The sequence below is a fragment of the Corvus hawaiiensis genome, chromosome 2, assembly GCF_020740725.1.
Source record: "Corvus hawaiiensis isolate bCorHaw1 chromosome 2, bCorHaw1.pri.cur, whole genome shotgun sequence".
Taxonomy (NCBI): Eukaryota; Metazoa; Chordata; class Aves; order Passeriformes; family Corvidae; genus Corvus; species Corvus hawaiiensis.
In genome coordinates, this window is record NC_063214.1 from 49,483,409 (window position 1) to 49,506,206 (window position 22,798).

Consider the following 22,798-nt stretch of genomic DNA (forward strand, 5'->3'; position numbering starts at 1 on the left):
TGAATACTACTAAAAATGAGTAAAACATATAAGGGCACAGAGACCAGGAACAGACATTTGTTTTCATCGAATGATTTTGATCTCTCTGTGATTTGCTTTAGTGTTCAAGTGAGTTCCTAGATGGCACTAAGCAAATTGTAATGGAAAATACTTGAAAGACCTATAAAACTTGTTTCAGTTTATTCTTTGCAAATAAAGAGCAAAACAAGAAGGCACAAATAAATTATAAGATTTCAAAATCTCAAATGCTGAAGCTAAATTTCCTCTTTGATCCACCTTTGAGAAAATACTACTTAAAGCTAAGTCCTTGAAGAGACAACTCAGCTATAGCACAGTAACCATCATTCCACAAATTTGAATTGCTAAGAATGACGGAGTTTTCAATTCCAGATGGTACAAATAACAAAACACCAGTACAAAACGTTTGGTATTTCAAATTATGCAAAAGATTAAACCAAATTATAAAAATAAACTCCCCAATTGCTCTTTAGGGATCGCAATAGGAGGGACTACAGTTTCGCAAGAACTGCTGTTGGCATACGTTTTTAATAAGCAATATGTTAAATTACTGGTGGTATTTTGTTTTGGCCTCGGTGCCAATAAAAGGGCCAGATTTAGAACATCCACTTTAACCTTGAAACATCAAAAGAGCGGAGCCTAAATTTGCAAATTAATTTCAGAGCCTAATGTAGGCTCCTAAACATCTTCATGAATCCAGGCCTAGGTTTTTTGCCTCCGTTTAGGACACAGAGTCATCAGGTTATCAAAGCAAGGCTTTTTCCATACTACCTTAAGGCATTTTCTTATTTTGATTTCAGAGCTAATGGAGCTACTATCATTCCACTGAGGAAAATCAACTCAATAACTAAAAGGACCCTCATTACACATGCATTAAACATTTTAAGAAGTATTTGCTGATCCCTGTTTTTTCTGAATACTGCATCTAACCGTGTTCTAAAATTTCATAACCTTTTCTAGGCATCACTGAACAGAGTACTTTGTATATAGAGAAAATTAGAATATAAAGTAGAAGGATACTACTACAAGACATGTAGTTTTCCTAAATTGTGAAAAGACACAACTTCAAGCACTTCTGCAAGTGTCTCTTCATCAGATAGTGGTTGATATCCAGCAATGTCCTTCCAGATAATCCTAGCTCTTTTCCACTTCTGTATCAGTTCTGTCTCACTCATAACACATTCAGTTCCATACAGAAATACAAGCTACAATTTATCCTTCACAAAACAGAAGGACAGGTGGCACAGAAGAAGAAACATGAGTCACATGTAAGGCCTAGTGAGAGTAAGGTTGGAAAAGGGGAAGAAAGGACACAGGTCATCCTCTTCTGGGTAAACAAAGAGAAGTGAAAAAAACCTCAGAGATGCCCAAATGTATAAGATTTGGATTAGAAGGGCCTAGTTAACTAACCAAAAAGAAAGATTCAAACCCCCACATTTTCTATCCAACAGTGACCTGGCAAAGGAAGTATATAACTTCCATGAATTTTCACAGAATTCCCCAGGGAGCCAGTGGAGCAGACCCTGAAAGAGTAATCTGCTGTTGCTATCAACAACTGTCTAACACAATGCAAAGCCCACCTTCCTGACACACAGGAAAAAGCAGAGGTTGTACATTAAGGAACTGCACATCAAGGGGGCTTCTGCAGATTGCAGGGCTGAGGGTGGAAGCTGTCCTCTTCCTGCAGGTCCATTGACAGCAAGTAAGAACACTTCTAATTACAACTTAACGTTTTGTAACTTGCAAGAGATAAGTTGTAAAATTTGTTTAGACAGTGTTCACACAAAGAACTTGCTCTGCGTTTTAGCTGTTGGCAGGATTATACATTCATCCCAGTAAAACAGCATGTTGAATTCAGAGTTAGACAAGCACAGGAAGGAAACTTTCACTTGTTTTCAAAAAATGCTATAGTGAATGGAGACTGTAAATTGAAAGTTAGACTATGAGCCCATTAATCACAGGAGTTTTTTCAAGCAGTTCTCATTAATTTCATGGTGACGATTCATAAGTAATTGCAGCAGAACCTGGCACCTAAGTATTATTTTGTAACTTAAGAAATTAATTTTACCTTTAAAAATAGTAATTTTTTACAAACACTAGGCAAGTTTCAGACTTCTTTAAATTACTGACCATGGGTGTTTGAGCAAGAACATGCCAGCCTAACAATAAATTCTTTCAGAAGATTTTTTTGGCTTTTTTTTTTTTTTTACCTGTTCTTATCCTCCATCTCCATTGTCTCTTCTTCTTTGATATCTTCTTGATAGGAACATGAAGCAGATATTTGATTTATAAATTAGAAAGTTATTTTTTAATCCTTTTTGCTTATCATCTCTTCAGTGGACACCAGAAAGCCCAAGCATATGGAAGTCAACTCAGTATTCACTCCATCCCTTATCTTCCCAAGATGTCTCTGTTATCTCCCCAAGATGTCTCTGCGCCTCACCAATTGCTACTTCTCTGGTTTTCTTTTAAAGCCACTTGCTTAATTGTTCACAGGAGTTCATTTTCTTATAATCAAGAACAGATGTAACAGGACAGATTTCAGAAAGCAAGGAGGTCTTCTTCACTTTCTTTAACTGAATTCAGGCTATATTCTTGTGCAATTGATTTGTATTTATCTTCTAGAAAAGAAGTGGAATTCTGGAAACTGCTGTTTCTGCTTTGTCTTCCTTTTTTGTCTGGAAGCAGGCACAGTTGGAAGAGTATTAGTGAGGCCTAAAATCTAACAAGTCTTCTCCATCACACCTGCTAGAAGATACTTCTTAACATCAGCTCAGGAATTCTGGAAGAAGAGACACAAGGGAAAAGGGGAGGGCCATTAATACAAAACAGAGTTGAACCAAAGGGTATGAAAAAGCCATTTCTTTTGAGGGCATAGCTGCAGTTACCAGTATTGAGTGAGTCATGATACTAATTATAAACTGCCTTGTGCGTTACTTGTAGGCACACGGAGGGAGAGCTGACACAGAGCAGGGAGGTTTCCTGCTTCTCCTTCGGTTTAATACCATATGATCAGTATGGCAACAAGCACGCAGAGCTGTAAGTATGCTGACTGAATGGGTGTCATGGTTTAATGCCAGCTGGCAACTAAGCACCCAGCAGCTGCTCACTCACTCCCTCCCAGTGGGATGGGGAGCAGAACCAGGGAAAAAGGTAAAATCTGGGGGTTGGGATAAGAACAGCTTAATAATTGAAATTATTATTATGATTAATGTTAGTAAAAATGAAATAATGGAAATGCAAAAAAATACAACAAAAAGAGAGACGGAAATAAAACCCAAGAAAGAAAAGCGATGCACAAAACAATTGCTCACCACCCACTGACCAATGCCCAGCCCATCCCTGAGCAGGGATCCAGCCCTCATGGCCAATACATCCCAGTTTATGTAGACAGCCTGACATTCTGTGGTCTGATGCATCCCTTCAGCCATTTGGGCTCAGCTGTCCTGGCTCTGTTCCCTCCTAGTTTCTTGTGCACCTCCTTGCTGTCAAAGCACAGAAAACTGAAAAGTCCTTGATTTAGAGCAAGCACTGCTGAGCAACAGGTACATCAGTGTGTTATCAACACCATTCTCACACTAAATTCAAAACCACAGTGCTATACCATCTACTAGGAAGAAAATTAACTCTATTTCAGCCAAAACCAGTACAATTGGCAACTATTGGAGGATATCTATTCCTCTGCACTGTGTATTACAGTCTGGATATAAAATTATGCCATCCAGGAAAATAACAGGCTGGGCAGAACATTCATGGAGAAGGATTTTGCCCTTCTATTCAAATGGCTTGCAGCTAAGGGAAGAGATTAGCTAGCTTGCAATGACTTTCCACTGGGAGGATTCAAACTCTTCCCAGCTTATCCCCACTCCCAAGGTATATGGGTCAACATCTACCCTATGCTGCCTTTGGGAACTATTTCCACTGAATTTCTGTAGCACCAGAACAGTGTATAAGTGAGGCAAGGCATGTGCTGTAAAGCTGCAGAAAACAATATACTACATTATTAAGTTATTACCCAAGGAAGATATGTTTAAGAGTACTGGAGTACTGACAGTGGTGTTCCATTATTGTTCTGCATCTGTGCAAATGTAAATCCTTCTCTGAGCCTCTGACAGTGTTGGCAAGTCTTCTCATAATGTGCAGTTGCGTATGTCCCTCTTCAAACAGCAATGCACAGTCATTCCTTCCTGAGCCAGAAAGGAAAACAACTGTGGCTAAATTGCAAAAGATGAATTAGATGCAAGCATGATACTGAAATACAAATGGTACGAAAGAAAGGGAAGTAGAATTTGTGGCTTGAATACTGTTGCTTTTAATACTTAAGAATTTTACCTACTCAGTAAATAAAATGTCAAAATGTATGAATTCTGAATGCATGTTTGCTGTGACAAGCATCATGAAGAATTTAAGTTAGCATAATGTGTTATTAAGTGGCTTCAATATAAATTTTTCTTTCTGTAGATGCTGAGATGTATATCTACCTTATAATCCTAAGAAAAGTCCACACTTAAGTCATACTTAAATAATAAAGACCTAAGCAAAGGGCCTTGCAAATCCAGCCCCATTTACCCACAGGTGAATGATTTCATAGAGGGCAAAACTATTGCAGTCCTGCTGCATAATGGGTTGCAGTTGTGAGGGGAGCACTAAGGAAAGGCATTTTAGCTGCAATGGAAATCCAGGCTCAAGAAGTCCAGGCACTACATGTAGATCCATGGTTGGAAGACAAGGGCAACTTATACCAGTTCCCCTAAAAAGTCATTAGAAAAATCACACATGAAAAGCATTTCAAGTTATTTGAGCAGCTTCAATTGCCTTGAGGAACGATAAATGAAAAATATAACAGAAAGTAATAGAAAGCTAATTATGACTTTAAGAGACAGCCTCTCCATAATTAGTGAGTGACACATTTTCTCAGACTCCATTCTATTTCTAGGCTTGGTCTCTCAAAGATTGTCCTTTATTATGTCGCCCCTTGATATGTTACTTTTCTTGGTACTGACACACGCTAGGAAAACAAAAATATCTTCTAGGATTTTTGACAATGACACCTTGTTCAGAAAATTGATAGCTCTAAAGTACCTAAAAACAGCCTAAAACTATTGATAGAATAAATAGTTTGCTTAGCAGAAAAGCACGTTACAGCACAGTGCAACGTGCCATCTCTACACCAGCAAATAATTCCAATAGTCCTCGAAGGGTCTTGGTCTTGCCAGCATAGATGTGACCAAAAGGTGTTTTCAGTTTGGTACCAGATCACATTACAATCCTAGAAAGATTTCAACGCAGTCATGTCTATGCTGTCTCCCATGGTAAGAAAGAGAGCCAACTTGGCTGTCAGATAGCAGATACAGATTTATCCTGGCACACTTAACTTGCTGGCCTTACACTTCCCCAGTGCCTGAGCTGGTCATACAGGTTACCTTATACTTTTGTACGATACAGAGGTGCAGCATCCAAGAACATTCTCTATCTGAATTTATTACTATAGCCAAGCATAAATCTCTCCTGGGGAAAAAAGAAACAGTTACAACCAACGCCTATGCCAATTTTCTAGTGTGGGATTTATTGCTTTTTAGGAGAAAACACCTTTGCTGGAGGATTTTATGTGTCTTTAATTGAATTTTGGTGGAGAATGTTTGGTAGTCAAAGTGCAAAAACAATCTTCAGCTTTGTGGATGCCTGTGATTAGTTGTAGGTAGGAGCCACAGGTATAGCTACACAAATACATAATTTTGCCTGCAAACCAGGTAGGTGATTATATATATATATACACACTGCTACAGAAATTTTTGTTTTAAAAACCATTAGTGGTTATCTGATTATCTATCTGTTCACTCCTCATCCTAATTAATATTAGGATCAGTCTAAATGTTATACATTGAGTTCCTTTCCTCAATGATACCATCTAAATCAAAATTGTTAATAGTCCATCCAGCAGCATGAGAAGAATACAAGAACCATCAGAATTACTGAACACGATCCAAAGTTTTGAGTAGGGAATTTGTGCACAAAGTGCTTCAGTAGCTAATACTTAATTTATGTTTTATACAGTCTAAAAGCACAAATTGTTCTTGTCAACACACAACTTACACTAGCAGAGTTCAAAATGCATCTCTATCAAATTAAATTCAAGGCCATCACACAACTGCAGGTACCACACAAATGTAAAGAGTCGCTTCTCAGAGATACCTGTTCTGCCGAAATTTGAGACAGACCTGACAAAGTGAAATATAATAATGTGCCAGCGAGCTAGAAATGATGGAAATAAAGTAGATATGCCCTTAGAATGTTAATTGTCTAGACAGTTTCGGTGTAGCAAGTTCAACTGAAATGAGTAGTCCACACCATCATCAGATATAAATCAGTGCCATCAGCAAAATATATGGCTCTGCATTTATACTGTTATGCACTACAAGAGCTTTCATGTTTTATCACATAGAATTTTAAGATTTAAAATATACTGAAAGCATTCAAAAATGCCAATACTTTAAAAAAATTGTGCAACTGATAATATTAATGTTACAAATTCTGTATCATTAATGCTGTTTGTATTATAAGCAATAAAAATGCTGTACTCTTGTTGATTTTTATAAAGAGAAGAGAGTGATTGCAGCTGTACAAAAGTGATTGTTTTTCTAGAATGTGATGATTTTGATGCATTTGCACAGTAGGCATTGTTGCTTTTTGATGAAACACCACAAATGTAAGTACAAGGATAAAAATACTTAACAGATGAAAGTCAGGACAAATGCTGTAGTCAGTTTTTGAAGCAAGTATTGCCTGTGTAATACTTGGACCTTTCCAAGGCCACACCAGCACCAGGAAGAGCAGCAGTTACTCCCTTTAGGATGGACATGAGCTGGCAAAGTGAGCTTGCAGCCCAGAAAGCCAGAGGTGTCCTGGGCTGCATCCAAAGCAGCGTGGGCAGCCGGGCCAGGGAGGGGATTCTGCCCCTCTGCTCTGCTCTGGTGAGACCCCACCTGCAGGGCTGCATCCAGCTCTGGGGTCCCAGCACAGGGAGGACACGGAGCTGTTGGAGTGAGTCCAGAGGAGGGGCACCAGGATGGTTAGAGGGACGGAGCACCTCTCCTACAAGGAAAGTTTGTGAGAAGTGGGATTGTTCAGCCTGGAAAAGGGAAGGCTTCATGGTGACCTAATTGTGGCCTTCCAGTACCTTAAGGAAGCGTACAAGAAAGATGGAGAGGGACTTTTTACAAGAGCATGTAGTAACAGGACAAGAAGAAATGTATTCAAACTGAAAGAGAGTAGCTTTAGATAAGATATTCTGGAGAAATTTCTTTACTGTGAGGATGGTGAGGCCCAGAAACAGGCTGCCCAGGGAAGCTGTGGATGCTCTATCTCTGGATGTCTTCAAGGCCAGGCTGGATGGGGCTCTGAGCAACCTGGTCTAGTGGAAGGTGTCCCTGCCCATGGCAGGGGGTTGGAACTGGATGATCTTTAATGTCCCTTCCAACCCAAACCATTCTGTCATTCTATGACCTACAGCAAGGTCCTGTAGTTCCCTCAAGCTGAGTGAACACCCTGTCCTGCTCTTTGCCTCACAGCAAGGCAGTCATCTGACAGTCACTGAAATTTATTAATTGTGAAAACTTCTCTATTATTAAAAGAGAGAAGACAGCCTCCAGCAGCCGTCAGTGAAGGCATAAAGGTAAGTAGTAGTTCTGGTGTGGATGCATTTGTAGCACATACTGGAAAATATTTCAGAGTTACCTGAGCAAATAGAACAGCCACTAGCTCCAAAACCAGAAGCAGCCAAGCACTAACAATCCAGCACCACAACGAACAGAACTGACAGCCCTATTGTTCTCAAGATTAATCCAGTATCTCTTCACAGCTCAATGCTGCAGGGATACATCAGCTGACCGTTATCTTAAGCCATGGAGTTGAGGAAATTTGTCTCAGACATAAAAGAATAAGTTAACTGAAACCAAAAACAGGTCTTGTACCCACTTGATCTGTTTCTTTCTTGAAGGGGCAAAAGCAACACAATTCTTAAAACATAAATGTGCCCAACACAAGACCTGCCATATTTCACTTATGGAAAATGTGACTCAAGAAGTACAATTACACGCAACAATAGGAAAAGTCTAAAAATTACTTGCAATAATATGACTAAGTTTGATTCTATGGTATTCAAATGACCTTACAGTAACCATCTGGCACCATGTGGCTGAATTATGCATAAAGAGTCCTTTCATCAAATTCTGATGAAGTAAACTCATATCAAATGACAATGTCTCAAAGCAATTTTTTAGCAATGCATAGCAGCTGGAGGAAAAGGCTTTAAAAAAATCCCACGAAATTGAGAGAAAGGGCCATGTGGTTAAAACCTCACCGCTGTTCTCCAGAAATGTGGACATTTTAAGACCTTTTCTCTGAGACTGAAAGCAGTGGTTGCCATAAAAAAGGACAAGCAGAAGGAGAACCATTTGTGCTTAGTGTTGGTTCTGAATCATTTAATGGGTTTTCCAATGAAATGGGAAACTGACACTGTCTATGAACCATAATACAGAAGCCTAAAGGGCACTGCAATCACAAAGTTATAAACAATGGGCTATTAAGCTGAGGAAAAAATAGCAGGAATATGAGTTATGGCTTGACTGCACAATATGATGCCTTTAGAGATACACAGATTAATGATAAGCTCTTCTTGCCCTAAAGCAAGGTACACTAAGTCTGAGCTGAACACTAATTTCTAGTGTCTGAAACAGTCTGGACCATCCACTGTAGCAACACACTGTTCTGTGCAGACTTGCCAATGCAAGAGTTTATGAATTATCTTACAGTGGGGTGTCAGTCTCATGAATCCCTGATGAGAAACCAGAGGAAGGACAAGATAGGAACTAAGTCCTCATACAGAAAATACTAAAATCTCAGAATAATTACACAGTTTTTGTTGAACTCAGTCCCTGTATGTGATACAGGGCTGGAAGGAAAAGTAGTTGGTCAAGTGCTCTGAAAATACAATTCCACAGGAAGGAAAGGAACTGAGTACTTTTACAGATTTCCTTCTCTCTCTATGTTTTTTTAATTAGATTTTGTTTGGATTTAGCTACAAAAATATCTCCTTCAAGTCTTTTCTTCAAGAATAACCTGGAAAACTCACATCAATTTTTGGTTTGCAGCATTACTAGTGGCTGAAATACCAGCAAAACCAAACACCCTTCTTGGTTACGTAAGGGCGCTGTACTGTGCTGTCCACAGAAAACCATTGTAACAGGTATGTGAAGTCTCAGAGTGCACCTAAAGTACACTTTGCAGATAAGCACTTCAATTGAAACAGTAACTAAACTTACTCCGAAGATGAACTTAGAAAGAATATTTATTTACTATAAGGTCAGTTATGCCCTAAATGCATACCTGGTATTTGGATACCTAATCCTGGTATCCAAATTCCTTATGTATTGCCTCCTCCACTGTAAGCTAACAGGCAGTTCAGGCTTAGGTATACTGAACTATACTAAATAAGAATATTTAATCTACTTGGTTTAGCTGTACACAAATAACTCTTTGTTTACATTCAAATGTTTGGAGCAGAAAAAAATACACTGAGGAAATTTTCTTACTTATTAAGTAAATCAAACTCCAAATAATTACAATGAGTAATACATATATATGGAAAGTTATCCTTTCACACCTTGTATCTAAAATAATTTTTGTTTTTACCCTCAAGTGAAGGGTTTAGCTATGTCCAAATCTTGCTACTGATCTTACCTCAACATTTCAATTAAGAGCAGATGGGCTCAGATCTTTACAAAAATTATCTTCAATGAGTAAAATGAGTTGATGTTTGATTTAGACATTACCATTCCCTGAACGCTATTAATATGATAGGCAGCCTCACTACTCTCTCTGGCCTAGCATTTTCCCCTTTGGTCACCTTGCAGCACAGAGGGCCAGGAAGGAAGGATGCTAACCTGATGATAAGAGTAGCTGTGTTCTTGATTGGACTTTCTGTCTTCTAAGGACAGTTCGGGGTCTTTCAAAATTGTTATCATTATCATCATCATCACCATTATTGCAATGAAGATTGGAAAGAATTGCTTATCACAGTAATTTCAAGTGTGGAAATACTTTTTTTTGCTCTCACTAAATGAGTATTTATTATCATATGGAGGTTGCCCCTTTTGTTTTCAGTCATGTGAATTCAGGAAAGATTGATAGCCACAAACACTAACCTGTATCAGATGTACATAAATCTGATTGATTGATTATATGGATGTATTTTGCAGTATCTCATTCTGAAAAGTTGGAGTTAGATTGAAATTCTTAGACTACAACTCAGAAATATGCATTTGACTGACAAAAGCCTGACTAGGGAATTTCAAGTCTACAGTTACAGAATATTCCAAATACTTTCATGGAGGGGAAGATATTAACAACTCTCAAAGGAGCATTTATGAAGCCAAACCTTCTCTAATACTTATCCTGGCCTCAATTACTCTTGTGAAGAACTTTTCTTCACATTGAGTTACTGGAAAGCTTATGATGAGGTAATCTTGATGACATCGTGAGCCTGCCAAGTCATTCTGTCCTTCGGGAGGTATGAGATATGCAGACAGCCCTAGGCTGAGGGATCTCCAGGTGAGACACGTGTGTATTGCTGGCATAAACACATCTGACAAAACTGAGCTCTGATTCATCTTGTCAGGAACAGCAGTTCTGGACTGCAGGCTGTGCACAGTGCACTTCTTCACCGAACAATGCATCTCCTACCCTGCCATAGCTTCCAAGTGATTTCTGGGCACAGTTTGAGATATGGCCTTTTACTTAGCCTCGTTCACAACCTATTACAGAGCAAGGTAACAAAGGCAAGTAGCATTCCCTTTTATCATTCAACGTGGGAACCAAGATGATACGGCTAGCAGAAAAAAGTGCAGAAACTGAAATTCCCTAACTGAAGTAGGAATTAAAGTTAATTCACTCTAATTGGAAGAAATTAGATTATCCCTGAAATTGCAGTTTTTGCAGAAAATATTTTTAATGAATCAGAGATAAGCACTACATAGTGGGAAAAAGTGTTCTGGGCAACTACAGATCCGTTGTGCATCATCAGTAGTGCACTCATACATCTCAGATTTGCTAAATGTAAGAGTATAAACCAAAAATTAATGGATACCTTAAGAAAAAATTGCCTTAGTGTGCTCTCCTAAAACAGAAACTCACTGTTGTTCAGTCAGCTGGCATAGAATTTCAATGTTGATGTTGGTGATTTTGTTCTGTTTGCTTGCACCCGAGCATACCACAAGACTGCTCAAATAAAGGTAGAAGAGCAAAACAGATCAATTTTGCCTTGCACCGAGACATACCACAGGACTTTCTGATTTAGGCCAGGGAGCAAAATATTTAGTAAAAACTGTTTGTTTGATATAGTAGGACTGTAATATAAAATCTAGAATAAAGGAACCCAATCTGCAACTATTAGAAGGAATCACATAATTCGGAATCTACAGATACATCACAGCCACCTGAACAAATAGACCAGACCTGTGAAGAGAGGAGACAAGAGAAAGTATGACTTTGGACCAGGCTGATCCTGACCTATGGAAAAGTGTAGCTCTTTTGCCCAGCTGGTGATGCTGTTTGATGCATCCTGGGATGGGGTTTGCCCTCCTGGCTGCCAGGGCTCACTGCTGACTCCCACTTGAGGTGCTGCCCACGAGCACCCCCAGATCCCTCTCTGCAGGGCTGGTCTCCAGCCACTCCTCTCAGGGTTTGTACTTGTGCCTGGCATGACTTCATCCTGGGTGCAGAAAACTGGCATATCAGACACACACCAGCTCATCGCACTCAAGATCAGAACCAGGCTAGATCTGGGCTACGCATCCAGTGGGTACCCCTTCTCCCAGGTCTCTGTGCCCCCTAGGACATCCCAGTGATCTTGAGAGGTTTGTGGGAGCTTTGAAGAAACAAGGTTCATTTTAGGCCAAAAGACCTGAAATAATGGTTACATTGCATAAAAATGGTACTTCTATAGCACAAAGTTGCTGGCACAGACTTAACCCTGTCTCCATGACTGGTGTTAAGGAGAGAGGCAGGTCCATAAGTAAGGAGTGGGGAATATTTTGCAGGCTATCTTCTTTCTCCAGAGCAATTCCACAGGGTAACCAGCTAAATTTCCCTGCAAAGGACAGGGAGCTGTGTCAGAAACAGACACAAGAGTGAGACGAGCTCTGATGAGTGCTGTTCATATACCTGACAAAGGGTATTCAGACCAACAGATAAATACTTCTGAAGTGTTTGTTGCATGGCTATTTTTTCTTCTTCAGTTACTGATGTTAATTTAAAAGTTCTTTTTCTCTTTATTTCCTTTTTTAAGGAATTTAATTTAATAAAATAAATAAATAATAAATAAAATAAATTTAATAAATAATAAATAAAATAAATTTAATTTAATAAAAAAATTAGAAAGAGATTTTTATGATCACTGCGTACTTGTACAAGTACGGATAGAATTTGACAGACATGACCAGAAGTGGTTTTTTCTCTATGTCATTTGTCAGCCAAAAATCATGACAAATGGTATGGCATTTTCTGTCTATTACTAGTATGCTTCTAAGCAGGGAATCCATCTGTATTAATTTCTACTTTGTAAGTGGGGGGAGCTTGTCTCTAAACTGGGACACACTATGCTGAAAATTTTTGACTAGGAATGCCAAATGTTGCAGAAGCAAGGAGATTAACACAGATCTGGCTTGATACAGCATACCAAGACAGTATGGAGGAAATCTTTTAAAAGCTGAGACTACAAGTCATTTGCAGATGCTACAAAGTGTGAAAAGCACTGAAATATCACCTGTTTATGTAGCAGGTGCCATTCATGACAACTGTTGCTGAAAAATATCCTTAAACTCTGCCAAGATTTGCTGTGCCCATGATTGGACACCTCTTCCTTCTCTTCTATTGCTTCACAACATACCCAATTCTACACATTACTTTCTAGAAGAACATTTCAATGCCCTTTCTTCCCCCCCCAATAAAAATGCCAAAAACGTGGCCTAACACTGAAAAAAAATGACCAAGGGTCTGAACATGGACTTCTCAACACAAGAAATAGCCATAACATTATTCACAAACAGCTATATTAAGCATCAGGTGCTGCATAAATAAATAAAGCTGCATTCGTGAGTGTCTGCAGAGTGTTTTGAACTACTTGATTAAACTTCACCTTATTAGTGAAAATTATAATTAATGAGGAGCTTATAACAACAAGTTCTCTCTGCGAGCACTACAATAAGAAGAAAGAAATGAGAAGCACACTTTAGATTGCAGTTACCTTGCTAATAATTAATAAATAAAGCCATGCTGAAAGGGTATGTGGAAGATTTTTATATTATAGAGTTTAGGTTGACCAAAAAACCCACGCACTTTGTTCTATTATTTCTTGGGGTTTTTTAAGACTTCATTGTTACTTGAATTTTACATTATGAGAGACATGCCAAAGATCAAGATAAAAGGTCAAGCAGGGGGCCCTGGGATAAATACACTTAAGGAAGTCTAAGCAATTTTGTTGCTCCATTATGTTCCATAAATTAAGCTGGTGGCTTTTCCATCCAGCTATAACATTAGTCCATTAGCTGAAGAGGAGGCAGAGTCCTTCTCATTTATTATTTATAAGACAGGGCATGCACAACTTGTCTGACATCATCCTTGTCACAGCTAATGAGAAACTGCAATAAACCCGTCTTTGTGGATCTCTCACAGAAGATATGAAAAATCTTAGATCTAATAATCCATTTTTCTGCAGTAGGGAAGGGCTTGCTAACCTACACAACTAAATAGATTATTGTATATGATTGTGTCCCACTACTGCTGTTTGAGGGATGTTCCTGCGTCTGTATGCATACATTGCATAAACATCAAACAACCAGCATGAGTCAAAGAGAGGTTTTTACCATCAACAGGAATAACCAAAGCAAACCAGAAAGCAACTTAAACAATTTAAGTTCTTCAGCTCTTAAATCTACTTTATTATGGTGGAAAGACAGTGCTAGGCTGAGATCCTGAATGGCACAGAGTGGGGTAACACAAGCCAGTGCCAAGATCCAGGGAAGTATTTCCAATGCCAGTCCAATATGAACATGAAAGTAGTGAGCTGAAAAATATTGGCACCTGGAATGGGGCTTTACATCACTCTATAGTGCAAAAATCATCCTCCAGTGCACATCTTGCTCTCTCTCTTACCCATGGACTGCTCTAGACAGAGAGCCTGGCTCAGAACACACAGGCAGGAGTTTGGCTGCACCTCTAAGCACAGAGAGCTAAGGACCTGAGCATTTTTTAGTTCCCTACCTCTTATTTAGCAGTACATCTGTGGCCTGGAGAGTGGTACTGCCAGAGGATTGGGACAGGCTGGGGACATTGCTATTATAAAAAACCTCACAGGAGTTGATCAGAAGTGGTGAGTCATGTAGGAATTGTCCTGGTATGGAGACAAAGAACAATATGGAGGGAGAAATTTGAGAAGGAAGGGGAAGGTTTACAGGGGGCATTTTATGGGGAAAATGCAGGTAGCATAAGCAAGGATCGAGGGCACAGTCCTGCAATTCCCCTTCTCTCCCAAGAGGTCTCCAGACATCTGACATTAGCAATTTCTTTCATAGTGTGAATGATTTTATGGGACAGGATTTGGCGACAGCTGGTGCTTTCTTATAAAGCATATCAGACCACTCTGAAGCTACTATCACATTCCCCAGGATCTCAGCTTACATTGGTTAAAATCTGACAATAATGTTGCTGTTAATTCTGCAGAGCTCCACATTTCACCATATATAACTAACAAAGATGTAGGCAAATTAGCCTGTCCTAAAATGAAAAAAAGGTACAGGCTGTTCCTTTTGCTTCACTGAAGCTTTAACTAAAACTCTGTTGTGGTTTAATCCCAGACAGCAACAAAGTACCCTACAGATGCTTTACTCACCCATCTTACCCCAGTGGGATGAGGAGGAGAATCAGAAAAAAGGTGAAACCCATTAGTTGAGATGAAAATAGGTTAAAAACTGTAATTAAACAACAGTAACAATAATCATAAAATTTTTCATTGTTATTATAGGAATACAACAAAAAGAGATACAGAAACAAAACCCAAGCGAACCAAGTGATGCACAACAGTTGCTGACCAATGCTCAGCCCATCCCTGAGCAGCAATCAGCCTCTCCCTCAAGCTCATATACTGGGCATGACATTCTATGGTACGGAATATCCCTTTGGCTAGTTTGGCACAGCTGTGCTTGCCATGCTGCCTCCCAGCTTCCTGTGCACCTCCTTGTTGGCAGAGCATGGGAAACTGAAAAGTCCTTGATTTAGAGAAGGCACTACTTAGCAACAACTACAACATCAGTGTGTTATCAACATCATTCTCATACTAAATCCAAAACACAGCACTGTGCCAACTACCAGGAAGAAAATTAACTCTATCCTAGACAAAACAGCAATTTAAATACTAACATTGTTACTTCCTTCCTCATGGGAGACCAGAGTGCTGAAGCTCTGACCTTTTCTATTTTCCACCAGCTGTCGTATCCCAAATAAGCGGTGATTGGTATATGCAGCCAGCTGTATCAGTCTCCTGTAAGAAAAAAAGAAACCAAACCTTACCACTGAGAGGAGCCTGAGGTACATTCATTCCCCCCTGTGAGGTTGCCAGAGGAGATCAAAACACCTGCCCCATCCTCTCATGAGTGTAATCATCACCTATCAGAAATAATACCTTATTTTGGTTTCACCTGGGTGGAGAAAGTTTCCACAGGTAATTTTAGGGAAGACAACTAAGCCTTATTTATTTCTAGTCTGACCTTCATGACTGCACTTTTTTTGCACATAAACACAGGTAGGTGTATTCACACAGGCAATGTGAAACCTTCCTTTCTCACATAAGTCTGGTTTACCTCCATCACAACCAACAACACACTTGCTAAAAATTCCAAACCATGGCCATCTTCTGCTGAGCTGATCAAAAAGAAGATGAAAAATACAAATGAACTAGATCACCCCTTTACATACTTAGCTCAAGACTGCTAAAATGCAAATATATCCATTAAATACACACTTAGAAGAAAAATGTCGACCTACTGTACCGAATTAATGTGAGTTGTTATATTTCTTAGCTGAGGCAGAAATAACTGCCGAATAATTGTGTGTATAACAAAAAATATTGCTAAATGAATTAACACTTATTTCAAAAAAGACTAAGCCTTCCAAAGGATCAAATATTTAAAAATCTGACATGCATGTTTTCAATTCTGTATGTTGCTCCAAGGTTTCATACAAACTGAGCAACTAGACACTGTTTAAAACCTTCAAGAAAATGCTCTTTTGCCTTATAAAAGCCTACACCTTTGTATATTTTAACATAAAAATGCATCTATTGTTTTAGAAACTCTGCTTTTGAGAACAGGGTCCAAGGAGCCCTCAAAATTGGGAAGTATAATGACCATGGGCTAGTTTTAGATATGTGATATATCAGTTTTTTCTGGAACTGCTGCTGTGTTTCCATTAACTTTACAGGGAGCATCAGGAAAATATGGTCCAAACTTGAGCACCTTAGGTCCTCTGTTCTATACTTTATAAATCTGTGCCTGTTACCTTGGAGGTCATGAAAAATCACATCTAAGAAACAGGAAAACAAGAAAGAAAGAAGGACAGAGAAACAAAAGGTTTTTGAGTTGGCCCCAAAAATGCCGAATTCATCCATGTAATTCTGCCGAAAACAATGGAAGTACACAGGAACTGAACTTTTCCCACTGTGTTTACACAACAGTAAGCAGCTTGTAAAACTATTTTATCCAATAGTCCTTCACATTTTTAGTAGGTGAACAGAAATTTGCTGTGTGAGACTGAGGGGTTTTTTTATTATTTCTGTATTCTTGCAAACGATTACTTTCTTAATCTTTGGAAATCCTGTTTCCAACCAGGGATTCTGCTTGGTGTTGAGAGGGTGACAATCCTGACACAGAAGAGGAAGGGACAAGAATGAGCACTGACACTACCAAGCTTCAGCATTCACAATCACTGGTAGAGCACTCCCCAGGTAACAATAATTTGCTTTAAGCTCATTAAGGGATAAATTTGGCTTCTTATAACTCAGTTTCTAGTAGCAAGCAATAAAAAGTTGTTTTGCAAATAGACAGCTGATGGAGCTCTAATACCTCTGGGAATACAAGGCAAGGGCAACTTCAAAAGCAAACTTCCCTGTGGGTTCCTCAGTGTGAGGGAGGCTCTGCCTTACATCCCCACCAAGGTGATCAATGAGATGGGGCAGAAGTGTATTACCTGCAGTGCTCAGCATCAGGAGCTGCAGTTCTGCCATGTCCCAAAAGAGATGCACAAAAGAAGGCTCCTCCTTGCAACAGCTACTCACCCTCCTTAACAGGCCCACACAGGCTGCTCATCACAATTACCCTGCTGTCACCTCCCCTGACACCGGAGTGAGATCTCCCGGAGGTTTCTGCAGGAGCTGCGTAAGTACCAAGGTGCAGCTGCAGAGGACATCAAATAGATTATATTCTCTGGCTTAGAGCAAATCACCACGGCTTTATGCAGAAGAAAGCAAAATTAAAGTAACAAGCAAATACTCACTACTTTGGTTTATTCACTCTGCTGAGATGCGTAGTTTTGGCTACAACAAAAAATTTTTTCTGATTACCAAAAAAAAATTTCTGAGAAATTCAGTGCAGTAAGCTTGCCCTAGCTCTTTTTTTTTTTTCACTTGTTTTTAAAGCTGTACTAGATCATTAGGGCATATGCAGAATAAAAAGCAGCAAATCATTTGCCAAAGAGAAAGACACTGGATTTCTGTAAGAACAAATATTTTAAAATATATACATCTACTTCAGCTACCAAAGACCAAAGATAGGAAAGTGTACATTCCTTTGAGTAATAAATCATACTTGGCACTCCCTTTGGGAGAGCTATGTTAAGAACTAGTCTCCCAATAGTAACACACGAAGCTATTGGAATTTCATAAGCTTTCTACAACTGCATACAAGAGAAAAAAATTAAAATAAAGCAGTTGGCATGAAGTAAGTTTGTTTAACAAATAATTCTAAGATTTTTTTTTTTAATTAAGTCAGCCATTGGAGTGTGAAAAAATGTATTGTGTATCCCTGTGCTTGAATGCAGAGCTGAAATTCAGCGAGAGGCCTTTGCACAGGGAGGGTGGTGCTGCAGCAATCTGATAGCACATCTATAGAGCAGAGCCCAGATAAGCCATCGGGAAAGGAGAATAAGCTCATGTGAGAAGTCCTTCTCTTCACCCACCCTACCCACACACTGCAGCCTGTGAGTCACTCAAAAATCCTGTCGAGACACAGACAACACAGTTATTTGCTTAAATACACTATGAAACATGTCGCAGTTAATGCTTTCTCCACCCTTAAGTGCTAAAAGCATCAGGATACCCATGAAACATCTCCCACAAACAACTGCAGTGACCACGGGATCCGCTCCTGAGCTCGTACTTACATTACAGCATCGGCCGGAACAAAGCTCCGCATTTAACTACTTCTTCGTAAACTGCTTCCACATGCATGTCTGCTCATTGTGCTATTCCTTCCATTGATTGCTTGTGTTTGGCAGCATCTGGACTGCAAAATGATCCTTTGCCCCCTCTTTTGCAAAATCAGCAGGCTGCGGAGAGATGCGTGACCACTGGTGCAGCCGATGTATCCAAACAGCCCAATGCAGCAGAGGCTTTAGCTCCCCCTTCCCAGCCTGGTTTTTTTTTTTTTTTCTTTCTTTGTCTGTGTGGGGTTTTTTTTAAAGAGATATGGTCCTGACTAACCTCCGGTTTCGGGAGCACAATACAAGCTCCAGGCGCGGGGCAGTCAAACAGATGTGGAAGGATACCAAGACAGAAGGCAAAAATAGCACAATTTTAAGAGATGTTGCTCAAGGCATAACATGTATTTGAATTGTTGCCTGTAACAGATCCAATTTTCTGATTGATTCTGTTTAATTTAAATGTTTCTTGACATTTTGCTGCATTATTTCTTCACTTTTTGCATTTTTTTCCGCTTACACAATAGAACTAATAGGTTTTCTGCTTATTTATTTCACTCTTCAACTCTCCTGTGTCAAAGAATGTTCACATTTTAAATGTTCACAATTTGAAGAACTCCTCTGTTAAAACTTTTGTCTGTATAGCAGTTTTAGCAAATATCTTTACTGTTTTGCCTCTGTTTTGCCCATGACATGTTATGCTCACACTCTTTAGGACTTCCTTAAATTAATTTTGTCAGTCCTGATTACATTAAAATGCAGAAGTCTGTGGGCTGCCAGTGGCATCCTGAGTTTGGTTTCTCTTTTCCAAGCTGGCACAGGTAGCTGTTAGCACTTCCACATTTTAAAACTCATCTCCTTTTTAACTTCACATTCATATTCCTATTCATGTGATCAACTGCATAAAGCAGACCTCAGCATTTAAGGCGTTTCTAAGATTTTTCATTCTCTCCCCTTAGTCACTCATGTTAACCTGTCAGGTTGTCCTCCAGGAAAACCAAGAATCCTTTCCTTTGAGACCCCTTCTAATCTTGCCAGTTGTGTTTCTTTTAATTCCACGTCCAAGTGTAGAATGCTGCCCCTCCCCTTGATCCAGCAGCCTACTGCCAGAAACACATCATTCCAACCCGTCAGTCTTCATTTAAAATGCTGTACTAACACAGCAGTTCACAAGAGCTTCAGGACTGGCTGAAAGGATGAGATTAGGGATTTCTAGGGAGTCTGGGTCTCTCTTTTCCCTCTGCAGTCCTGAGCTGCACAGGTGATGCACTAGAAATAGCTTCTCGACAGGGTAATGTCAGCAGAGGCAGAGAAAACAAAGTGCTAATGCAGCTTTGTACAGACAGAGGACTTCTCCTTAGAAAACTCCTGGACTTTACTACAGCTCTGCCGCTTTTGGTTAGAAAAACCTGTTTTGCTGTCAAGGAGCTGAGGCTGACTACTCTCATGTTGAAGGTCAAAGTAACGCTGCAAACACTGAGAGGCTATTGCTCCATTGTATAAAAGGAAATATTATTCTTCCAAGGAAAAGAAGTCTGTTTCATATTAAAGTACATCTGATAGTAAGTGAAGTTACTTGTGTTATCAGAAGCAATTTACCAGAGGAGGTCAACATCCTTATATTTGGAGTCCTGAAAAGCCAAGAGGAATTGGGCATAAGTAAGCAACAACACTGTCCTTACAATATTGCTTTTTGTTGCATAGAGATCAAGGAAAACACAGTTTTCTGGTCATCACATCTCAGCTTTAGCCATAGAAACATTAAGAAATCCTCTCTGAGTTCAAGTAAACAAAAGGACATTGTAACCAGGCAGAGCAGACTGTTTAGCCAGGAAAACATGCAGTGCCAGTCTCCAAAACATTACCCCTCTGGATAAGCTCCTGCAGCACAATGATCTCACACAGCTGTCGTGTTGCTCCTAAGTTTCACTGCCGAAAGGATTGACCCCAATGCAGTGGCACGCTGAGAACGACCTTCCTGACCAGGGCATGCGTGTCAGCTGCAACTGCCCGTGGCCATGCTGGCCACATAGGCCAGTAGATTGGCATCTGCCCTGTTTATCAATGTCACGTTCTGAAACCAGAAAAAAATCCATATAAGGGGTGGGAATGAAGCCACAGATGACACAGGCATCGCAAGGATAGGAAGCAACGGGGGACAGGACATTGAAATGAGAACGCTTTAAAAGCACTCTCTCACAAAGTGCTCAAATCCTTTTTAAGCAGCAGGCATAAAGAGCCCTCCTTTGAAATTCCATTCCTACAGTGAAAATAGATTCTGAACAACTAACATTATTAGCAATCTTCTTATAGAAGAGTGTCAGCTGAGAGCAGCCCTGTGTCTGGAAACTCAGCCTGAAAAAGCAGCTGGGCTTCCCATGTGGGAAGCAGGTGAAGGGCAAATTTCCTCTCCAGGGACATTTTAAAACAAAGGCAAAAATAAGTATTTGATTGATGTATTCAGCATCTCAGATGTGAAAATCAAGTAAAATTAGAAGGCTCATTGCTGCTGCTGCTGAGTTTGGTATGACTTTTCTGGTGCTGACATGGGTGAAGTACAGCCAGCTACTCAAATGGGTGGCCTGCAAAGCTGATACCTTATGAAGTTCACCTGCCTCCTCTTTCAGTCAGAACCATTCTTTTTATTTCTCCTCCTTTTAAATGTCACTTCCCTCCTCCTCAAACAGGACACCTTCTCTCACCCTCGGCATTAGCAGCCTCTCTATATTGTCCACGGAGGGAGAGGCACAAAGTCACATCCCCTGATATCTCTTGGACATTCACTGTGGCCGTGGCGGAAAGGGGAAAGCTGGGTTCCTGCTGGGCAGCACTGGGCTGGAGGCAGCTAAAAACATGTCACTCACCCTGCCATGTACAGGGCCACTGTCACACTCCAGGATAAGCAAATGGTTTTATCTTCCAGATGCAGCCTACAGCCATCCCCATAATGAGGGGAGATGAAATCTTCCTCAAGTGGCAGTGTATTGCATCTATGTAGCAGACCCAGTTCAAAGTTACAAGGACTATTTTAGCTCTGTGGAAAATCTCAGAAGAGCTGATCCAACCACTATGAGAAATATGAAAAAAATGCAAAATCTTAATCAAAACTAATTTTCATATTGTACTCTATTTCCTTCACAATTTCATTGGATTTTCCCAGGCATTGCAAGATCACACTCCTCAGCTGTAGGAGGAAGACTGGCAATTTTCTATTTAATTCTTCTCCCCAGCCCCAGCATAGCCAGCCTCCAATTAAAGGGGATAAAAATGAAATTTAGCCATAAAACATTCCTACCAAATCCATCTGTAAGTTACCTGCACTACGTAACAGCAAAGATTAAGTGGGGTCTTTGAAGTTGGTGAATGTATAACAGATAACTAATCAGTGGTATTTGAAGATAAGCTGAATTGTTGACAACCTGAAATAATTTTTTTACAATATCAACAATAGAGTCAGAGTTTTAATCCTCTGAGGTTAAATATATGGAACTGCATTATCTCGATCTTGTAGTAAGATCAATGTAATATTTGGAACAGCAAACTCTTCAGCACAACCTGCTTCAGCTGTCTCAAGAGACTCACATGTGATTTAAAGCTGCTGCAAGGCAAAAGTTTAAAAAAAAAAGACAAAATATGAGGAAGAGGTGACCTAACTGAAAAGTCTTCAGTACTGTGAGTGCCAAGATCCCTGATTTGCCTCTGTTTTAAGTTAAAATTGTGATTTCTGCATTTTGTAATTGATCATATCTGCAGTAGACCTCTTGTTAACCTAGATAAAAAGACAAAAATGTTATAAATTAACATTTCTAGGCTGTGATCCAGGATGATTAAAATACCATCTTGCCCAGGCTATTAGTGCCATAAAAATTTTAATGCCAGCAAGGCCAGGCAATTAGCATTTATGTGATTAAAATACCAGCCTGGTCTTCTAGAGCCAGAGTCTTTAGTACGTTGCCAGTCCTGGCTGTTAGTATTAGTACCACCAACGGTGTGGAATTTTATAGTCCTTTGAGAATTAATTTAGGCTCATATTAGCTTGACATGAGGCTTTTTCTTTAACTATACTTTAGCTCATTGAAATATATATATATATGAATATTTCAAATATTTAGGTAATCATAAGAAAAAAATATTTTTGTGCATCTGTGCCACTGTGATAATGGAAGATTTAACATATTGTCTGTGTAGGAGGAGTCATGAAAAGGCTGGATTATCAAGTAGGAATTCCAAGCAGGGAAATTAAAACAATAATGAAATT

The 22,798-nt window shown here is 39.6% G+C and overlaps 1 protein-coding gene across 6 annotated transcripts in view; it reads right to left on the reverse strand.

Moving 5' to 3' along the window:
- The window catches only part of SACS (sacsin molecular chaperone), a 58,111-nt gene extending 39,374 nt beyond the window's left edge, over window positions 1–18,737 (reverse strand). Inside the window, exons 1-5 of one of the 6 annotated variants that reach the window (XM_048294882.1) lie at window positions 18,505–18,737; window positions 15,490–15,610; window positions 5,442–5,526; window positions 4,034–4,205; window positions 2,229–2,800 (exon numbers count right to left, since the gene is read on the reverse strand). In XM_048294882.1, the coding sequence (XP_048150839.1) occupies window positions 2,229–2,251 (23 nt within the window). In that variant the 5' untranslated portion in view covers window positions 2,252–2,800; window positions 4,034–4,205; window positions 5,442–5,526; window positions 15,490–15,610; window positions 18,505–18,737. Of the gene's footprint in view, window positions 1–2,228; window positions 2,801–4,033; window positions 4,206–5,441; window positions 5,527–15,489; window positions 15,611–17,619; window positions 17,660–18,504 lie in introns of all 6 variants that reach the window. The other 5 variants (XM_048294880.1, XM_048294883.1, XM_048294879.1 and 2 more) reach the window with 5 other exon arrangements.
- Between the last annotated feature and the right edge of the window lie 4,061 nt (window positions 18,738–22,798).